At 36.2% G+C, this 9,201-nt stretch overlaps 1 protein-coding gene across 1 annotated transcript; it reads right to left on the bottom strand.

The window, feature by feature from the left end:
- Window positions 1–355: 355 nt before the first annotated feature.
- On the bottom strand, window positions 356–3,930 carry LOC135744494 (uncharacterized). The gene is made up of 4 exons (XM_065262655.2): window positions 3,774–3,930; window positions 2,228–2,899; window positions 1,845–1,974; window positions 356–1,740 (listed from the first exon to the last, which is right to left on the bottom strand). Exons 2-4 carry the CDS (start codon window positions 2,850–2,852, stop codon window positions 1,329–1,331), a joined length of 1,167 nt encoding a protein of 388 aa, XP_065118727.2. The 5' UTR covers window positions 2,853–2,899; window positions 3,774–3,930; the 3' UTR covers window positions 356–1,328.
- Window positions 3,931–9,201: the final 5,271 nt, after the last annotated feature.

Raw genomic sequence — 9,201 nt, 5'->3', positions numbered from 1 at the left:
ATACATGCATGTGTGTGCATTTATTTATACAAAGTTATTATTCACAGTACAAACAAATATATTATGTAAACAAAAACTTTTATTCTGCTATAGATTAATCGCGAATAATCGTTATGCATCTCTATAATAAATGCAAACAATTGAAAACAAACAATTACAATCTGTCAGGATTAAATAATAATAATTACAAAATGTTTTTTTTTTTTTAAGAAAATGTGAGTGGTGTCTGCTTGTGTGAGCCATCACCATGATGCCTGGTTTCCTCAGGTCAATAACCCAAATTGTGTGCGATCAGGAAATCCTTGCCTTTTCCAAACCCCGCTTATTAGTATTTCAAAAATAGTATACTAATCGCTTCAAAAAGGAAATGCTTTAATACAAGCTTTAGATGAGCAATCTGCAAATCTTACAGAGTACAGGCTACAGTCATTTACGTACACTACACAACAGATGCGAAAGAAAATAAATATTTCGAAAACTTAAAAAAACCCATCCAATCGAGAAGATATGTTATTACTCAAACTAAACTGCTGTAAAATTGAGTACAATAAAATAAAAACTTAAAATGAAACTGTTATTACCATTTGTTTTAACAGAATAAAACATAGTGCGCAAAAACAGTAGCTTGCATGCTACTTTGATAGTCTGTGTATGTTTGTTCGTACTGCGAACAACAAACGAAAACTTTAAGAGCAACAAATGATTTTTACGGTTTAAGTGAAAATAACGTTAAGAAAAATGATGCTGAACAACATCTCGCATTGACCAAACTTAAAGTGATAGTTCAGCCAAACATTTTAATTTTGTCATAATTTTTTCATCTTCGTGTTGTTCCAAACCTGTATTAATTTTCTTTTCTCTGATGAACACAAAAGAAGATATTTTGATAAATGATGGTAAGTACACAGCTGATTGTAAACATTGACTTCCATAGTAGGAAAAACAAATACGATGGAATTTAATGGGTACCATCAACTGTGTGCTTATCATCATTTATCAAAATATCTTCTTCATCATTTATCACAATACTTCCATAATATTTGTTAATCAATGGTTATGGCAGCTGTGTGCTTACCATCATTTATCAAAATATCTTCTTTTGTGTTCATCACAAATTATTTTTTCTACACAGGTTAAGAACAACACGAGGATAAGAAAATAATGAACTTTCATTTTTGGGTGAACAATCCCTGTAAGAAATAAAGTAAAACTTTCACTTTTGAGACAAAGTAAGAAGTCGGACATTATAAAACTAAAGTTTTCTTTGAAAAGTTTTTGCACTTGGAATTCACAGTGTCTCTCTAGCTGTGCCCCTCAGGCACGTGCCATTAAGCAAGACCAGCATTGGTGGAGTTGAGTCCGCTTGAAATGGTTTCATATCCCACAGAAACTAGCGTTAAGACGCTGCTCTCCATCTCCGTGGGCTGTGGGACCTCTGCAACGGTGGTATCCAAACAAATCTGTTTTCCTTTCTTTCGTCCTCGTTTACCTTTGTCTTTAGGTTTGCCATCTTCCGTGGCAGCTTTGGGCTTACGGTTGCGTTTCCTGATCCTTCTCGCCGGAGGTTCGGGTTTGGGGTCCGTGTTCCCTGAGAGGATTCGAATTTGTCGGTCGATGACGTTGTCGATGAGATCAAGAGCCACGTCCATCATTCCGTTACCGAGACCGTGCGTAACGTTAGAGAACAGGTGGCTGTTCATGGGATCGTTAAAAATCTTCCGCATCTCCTCTAGATAGTTCCTGTTTGATAGCGAGAAACAATCAAGATTTTAAGCATTTATTCAATTACACACTGAATGCGATTGACTCTACTGTGGTATTACAGTACTATTACGATGTCTTACCTTGTCTCAATAATTTTCGACCAGTGCTGCACCTGGTTTGTTTCAGGAAGCAACTGTTTTGCCATGTTATCATAATCCACATACTGGAGTGCAAAGTCCTTCATGTCTTTGCAAAGGGCCGCCGTGTCACCTAAAAATAAGTCATAACAACATAATTCACATTCACAATCATATTTTAGTATTAAAAGTATTTGACACATCAGCATTTTTCTCATTAAGGGGATTTCTAAGTGGGCTATTGACACAAGATGTAGCCATCAAGCCAAATATTGAATTCATACAAAGAAATCAGAGCATTTAAGTATACAAGTTGAGTCATAATAAATGAAGTGAAATTGATGGCCTATTTATATCCTGAAATTGACTAAATGGTCCAGGCGTACCTTCAGTAAGTTTCGAAAAAGAACTGGACACGGCAGTGTTGGTGCTCGGCGACAGACCGAATACGTTGAGGGACTCCAGTAGGGTCTTCTTACTAGCTGGACCTCGGCTGACTCTCGTATAGGCGGCCAGAGATCGGAGGGACATCTTCTCAGGTGCTTCCAATCTCCTTTTAACCTCCTCATAATGGATCTGGTACTTGCGGGCCTTTGAGCTTTTCATGTTAGGGTCCAGCAGTGAGGCTACTTCCGCAAAAGGGACCTGTAGGGAGTTCACTGCACCGTCCTGAGAAGGTGTGGCACTCTGGCCTTCTGATGAAGCATGTGTCACTACATGGCCTTGGGTTGAAATGTGTGCTTCCACATGGGCTTGAGGTGGCTGAGGCTGTAGATGTGTCACTTGCTGGATGTGCGAGTGGGTCTGCATGTGAGATGCCGGTTGGAGGTGTGATGAAATAGCGTGTTGCATGGCATGACAGGAGACTTCTTGAGGTACCACGTGTTGTGTGATGATCTGCGTGATGTTTGGAGGTTGCGGCTGAGGCTGATACATGGATATAATGGGGTTACTGACAGTGACACGGAGATCATTGTTCTGGGACATGTGCATACCCGTAGATGGATCCATTCTTCTCCTCTCACAGGTGCAATGATGATCAACTATATAGTGTATATCTACGAAATAAGAATAGTTTGAAAATACAGTTTATATTTATATTATTTATGTATATACATTATATAAAATACATTTTAAATCATATAAGACAGTATTTTATAGTTAACATAATAAGCATTCACAACCTAACAACATTCATTAAACATTAAAAGTGGGCGTTCCATACGCTAATGGGGAGGGGCTAATAAAAGTAAATTTTAGTGACTAAAATTATTATATAAATTAGGTTTTCTGTTTAGTGACGTGCACAGAAAAGTGTGTGTCATAGGGCCAGGAAGATGTATTGGACAAATAATAATATTAAAAATATAATTCGATTGCATGTTCGCAATATTCATTTCTTATCTAGTTATTTTTATATTGTTTGACTAAAAAATAAATAAAGACATGACGTTTTGTTAAAATTACTATATGTAGATATTGGCCAACGGGGTTTACATATCTCAGTAAAGGTAAGAACCTGAGGACTCATTACGTCACGGGCACGGCAGCTGCTGAACTTCAAAGCGCGTGCATGTGAGCGCGCAGCGGTATGTTGTTTCCACGCTTTAAACGTAAATATCAAAAACAGGTTATAACATATACATGAGATAAATTATAAGTATGTGATAAAACGTTGCGTTTATTGCACGCATATAAAGAAGTTACTAACATAGAAAGCCGAGTGAATAAGTCAGTGTTGACTTTGACAAGAGATAATCTACTTGTTTTGATATTTAGTATGGAAGGCCATAGCCACCATCATGTTTGAAACATGATATTCCACCGTTTCATGTGCTCAAAAGCGACCAAACGTCAGTTTCTTTCGGATTCTTCTGGTTACGATCGCTAACCTTGTTTCACACGCAAGTTGCTGACGGTATTCTTACTTACCGCTCTACAGTTAGAGTCGTTTTAAACCTCACTGATCCTAGAACAGTCCATGGCGAACCGATCGAAGGTCCCCTTCTTCACCGATCCCGTTTCGGCGGGTTGCAAATCAGCAGATGAGGCACAGGCGCCATAGTTGCGAGTTCTCGTAAGTTCATTGGTTAATGTCACCGTCAGTCGTGTTCTTTGACAGTTCTTATTCGGCGAGGTCTGTGTCGATCATATTACGTCATCACAAACAGGCGGAATATCCGGAGCTTAAAATGGTTGTACTTGGCACGAATTCTCTGAAAAATGTTTTAAAGTTTTTCGTGTTAAAATATATATTTTTATTTGATAAGCAAGGATTACTAATAAATTTGTACTTTGTTATTGGGAAATACATTATTCATAAACAAACACATGCTGAACGAATACCCTTTTTTTGTTTTTCAAAGTAGAAATTAAACTTTGAATCACTTCTTAATTTCTTAATTTAAATAACAGCAACGCAAAATGCACCAGATCTGTTATTCGCATGAATTTATTTTGTATTTTATTCTTTCATTATTCTCCACATTGATAAGTCATGCAGTGAAACTGGCTAATTAGGATCAAGCACTTGGATTTATGTGCTTTATTTGTCACATTTGAAACAGACTTAAAGTATATATGTCAAATATCAGATGGTCTTTTTTCAACTTGATCTATAAACAATAGTTTATCATAGTCTTTGTCTAAATAGGACATCCAAGAATGTCTCTTCTATCTTTTGTGTATTTCATTATTGCTTTTCGCCGCTAGATGTCAGTATTTCCATTCATAAATCAATACATCCAACAATCTCATTATTCTCACAGTGGTGCTGCTGTCCATCCCATAGCGTGGTTTGCGTATATTGGGTCTTGGGTGCTGATTATTAATGCTAAGTATTTTTTTATAATAATTTGGCCAATTAAAGGGATAGTTAGAATAAACCAGGAAGTTAGTAATCATGTGAGCAGTTATTCAGACATATATGGTGAGAGAGATGCTATCCTTTGTTCTGGCCTCCTGACACATAAAATTCATATTTCTGGCCGTTATCTATTGGTCAGAAATGAAATGTCAGCACAGGAGGCTCGAGGGGACACTAGAGGGAGTCAAAAGCAATTTCTGCTGGAAAAGCATAAATATTTTCTCTTTCAGCAACCTCTGAAGAAGACTTGCCAGATCACATTGACACAATACGTAAGGTCTGCCAGGACTCATTACTTTTGGCTTTATAAGAAGCACATTTCGTGGATTAAATAAAAGCCCTGTGCAATTTTGATGAAAGAAAGATTTTTGTTTTTTTTTCAATTCATTGTTTGATGTCAGACTAGACTGCATGGTGCTTAAGTGAATAAATACAAAGAATAGAAGTGCACTGCAAAATGACTGCAAATTACAAAGCAAAACACACGTTTCTTTTTTGATCTTTATAAAGGACATTTATGCATGTGTAGAGATTATTAAACTACCAGAAATAGAAAACATTATCGAGATGAAGCGAATCATTTTATGATTTATTTATTTTTTACATATTTTTTATTGCATGATTGATGCATGTTACAGAAAAAAATGACTTGGACAGCATGCTCCACTTCAAACGCTATCTTACACCAACATCCAATGCCTGTGGCAGCCAGTGCTAAACGCTCTGCTGTTGTCCCATTGCCAAACTCCATGATAGGCGAAGAAGGTGTTATTTTGCATTAGGACTAACAATTGAAAATGCAATTCATCATTTTCATCACATAGGTTTGAACACTCTTATAATAGCTATTGTGTGCACATGGCAGTTAAATTAACATGCACAATGTGATAGACACTAAACATAGCAAACAGAGTTTGTCCAAAAATAGCTCCAAAACATTATGGCATGCACAAATGTGTCAAGACTCATTTAAGCGAGACATATCATTAATACAAATCTAGCAATGAGATCTCACTCTTTGTTTTTGTGAGGCCTTATGGTCCATACTCATCTTCTCCTAGTCTTTAATGTCTGGTATCAGCATGCACGGAGGAAAAAGAGACTGGGTCCTTTCATTCTTATCTGTTTCCATACCAACTGTCTTGGGTGGGGATTGGCTGCAGTAGAGGGGGTTAATAAAACCGAAAAGCGACGCCTGTAGGTAAAAACAGTTATGATAGACCGAGCCTTCAGATGAGTCTTTGAGCCTGAAACAAAAAAAAAACAAAGGCTCACTGCTGCCACACTTTTAAAATTGTGCTTTTTACTGTCATTTTTAGACTTGACTGCTTTGGGGTTATTGCCCCTCTCCCCACCTCCCCACCCCTCCTTAATGACCTAATTTACAGAGCACAAAGACAATTGTCTCTTAAAAATCCTTAAATGTGCTGCAAGAGTTGGTGGTACTGCTGGCAATTTAACCATTGTGTTGCCATGACAACCTTGCATCCATCAAAGCAGCGCACTAGTAAAATTCTTGTTTCTCTTATTAAAATCCCAGTTCGTCATGAAGCGGCACAGAGGCATAACGCGACTGTAAAACACATCAGTGCCAGCGATCAGGTCATGAATGTAGTGGGAGTTTGAGAGTATTGAGAGGGTAATGTATGCATGCTTGTGTGGGTGAGATGGGACTCTGTGGGTGACTTTCCATGGCATCAACAGAAGGTCACTCATACTGGGCTCCCCAGCTGTAGCTTTATGATTATGAGCATACGTGCACAGACTAAACCTGTTATGCTGTGCCCAATTTGGTTTTATTGAAAGTAATTGAACTCGCTTATGCCATCCTATAAACAATATAAAGTGCAAATGCATTTCATAAATATGATTTTAGGATGCGATTTGAGTTGTATGTTTAGATTTGATTTTGTGTCACGTGAAACACCACATAAATACTGTATTTTTAAAGATGTACTTTTTCTGGAAATTTGTTCTTGTAAGAAAAAAAATGGTCAAGCTGTTAATAGGGCATTACTATTTAAAAAGGTCTTAATATGTACCATTAGGGACAGCTACATTTGGTACCGATATGGTAATATGCACTCTTCTCTTTAAAAGGGAACCGCTCCAGTGAAAGCTAGGGACCATTTATTTCTGACAGTGTACAAACTTGAAAATATTTTGCGATGGTATTTTTGGAAACTTGTGTTCAAAAGCTTTTTTCTTCTTTTCGCCCCAAGACTTTTTCTTTCCTTTAAACTCTTGTAGGAGTTTATTGTGTTCACTCTGTTGATTTTCTTCACAATCCCTTGAGGTCTTTTAGGATAATAAAGATCTCGTTCATGTCTTTACTGCTGCATACAAAACAAACAGCCTGCATTAAGAGCAATCACTTTCATAAGGGCAATGAGACAATGCAAAAAACTCATTATTTTTGTTTTAAATTCTCATAAAAATCTCATTAATTAATTTGACTAGAGGTTATTTTTTACAATTTTTAATGCATTTCAGTTTCATTCATATATAACAATTGTCTCAAAGCTGCTAAAGTTTTACGACTATAAACTTTAGTCTCTCTCAGAAACAAGGTACAAAAGCTGTCACTGGTGCAGTAAAGGTCCTATTTGGGTACATATATATACATTTGCTACCAGTTTGTGCCTTGGAGGCACGTATGTGGACTCTTTAGGTACAAACGTGTACTTTTCGAACCAGATTTTGTAGTAACAGCTTTTGTATCTTCTTTTCTGAGGGTATCTGCATACACTGGCAATAGTCAAAAAAATGATCCCTAGCCTCCTCAACACGGCGGACCCGGTACTGGGATCAAAATGACTTTATATAAAATATTCCTTAAATTTATAATGGTCTGTCATGGACCCAGTACCCCATATGAGATACTGTTTGAAAGCTTAGAATTTCTACTTTCTGCAGATATGGATCACTTTGCATATATTTTACTGTAAGAAAGTTATTTACACAATTACACTACCCCCCCCCCAAAAAAAATGTGTATATTATTTAATATTCACATATTTTATATTTTTTAAATAGGACAAACATGGGCAAGTCTTATATCAAACAAAAGCTTTCATTCCAGGAATAAGTCTACATCGTTTTTGTTCTATTATCATCACATATCCAACAATTGTTGAATAAATAATTAGGTAATATTTTTTTTTGTAAACTTCCTTGAAAGATAGCGCAGACAGCTACAAAATGCTACATGGTCTGTTAGCGTATAGGTTGTCCTACAAAATGAGTCCATTTACAGCGTTTTCTATCAAGGAGAGTGTTTAGAACACAATTTTTTATGGTTCATCATATTAAAAACAACATAAATAATAATATTTGTCACAAACAGCAACTGTTTATGTAACTTTAAATAATTTTCTTTAACTTTAAAGGGTTTTCTGTAAAATGATATAAATATATTGCATTTATTCCAATGTATGTGGTTATGGGGACACTTCAAATGTTTGTAGGCGGAAATTGAATACAAAAGGGTATTATTTCTCCCTTCAGTTGGAATAGAATAACTTTTACATACATCAGGATAGAGACAAAATTTCCTCTAAAAGCTGTCATTTGCCAGAATCAAACAAAACCGTCTGCAGGTTGCTGGAGCACCCAGGGCCAGAGTTATACACTTTTAAATACAGACTTTAGGGGGAAAAAAATCAAAAAGCGCCTTTTATTTTTGTGTTTATTAGAGGACTGACAACACATAAAACCACATTTAGCACTTTCAACAGTGTTTTACGTGATTTCAAAGGGTTTCCTGTAAAATTATACCAAAGTTTTGTATGTAAAGCTTTGCATTTGGTTATGGGAAGCTTTTGAAATTGGGTAGGCCAAATCCAGACGGAAATCCCCAAAATAGCCTCTGTGCTGAAGAGGCTAGCTGTCACCCTTTCAAAAAGTACATATATTATTACCTCATATTATTACTTTAGAGGTACATACAAGTACCAAAAAGTGCATATTAGGACCTCAGAGGTACATATTGGTGCCAACATATCTGTATCTGAATATATAAAGGGTACTGCCATAGTGAGTCAAAAAATGTATTAAAACATGAGAAGTTGGTAAGAAATGTCCTGAGAAATCACACTTGTATTTGTAGTTCTCCTGTTGTAAATCGATCTGGTAAGTGTCCTGCTTTCTCCTTATGATCTCATTATAATGTGAACACTATCAGTGGATGGTCATGTGTGTCATTAACATTTATTATCACTTAGCAATGTATATGCAGAGGCTGCTTTGCTGCTAAAAGATAAAAAACAATATAAAAATGCTTAATTTAAAACCTCGGTTAACTGTAAACAATCCCAGAATGCCCTGCATGACTCTTAATATTCAACTTCATCTAAAGATTCTTTATTTTTCCTTTCAGTTATGTACAATAAAGTGTTTTATAATATTTATGCTTTTTAACCTTTTGCATAAATTATGATGTTTTGTATTTTTTTCTCTATTCAAGTATTAACCTTGATTTATTGAAAGGCCATT

The sequence above is a fragment of the Paramisgurnus dabryanus genome, chromosome 1 (assembly GCF_030506205.2).
Source record: "Paramisgurnus dabryanus chromosome 1, PD_genome_1.1, whole genome shotgun sequence".
In the NCBI taxonomy this organism is placed as follows: domain Eukaryota; kingdom Metazoa; phylum Chordata; class Actinopteri; order Cypriniformes; family Cobitidae; genus Paramisgurnus; species Paramisgurnus dabryanus.
Note: the sequence above shows the minus strand (reverse complement) of the source record. Positions and strands in the feature narration are given on the sequence as shown.

Coding starts and splice junctions, on each gene's coding strand:
- LOC135744494 (XM_065262655.2), bottom strand. CDS start 2,852: ATGGATCCATCTACGGGTATGCACATGTCCCAGAACAATGATCTCCGT. Junction 1,975..2,227: donor TTTTTCGAAACTTACTGAAG/GTACGCCTGGAC, acceptor ACTTATTTTTAG/GTGACACGGCGGCCCTTTGC. Junction 1,741..1,844: donor TCGAAAATTATTGAGACAAG/GTAAGACATCGT, acceptor GCTATCAAACAG/GAACTATCTAGAGGAGATGC.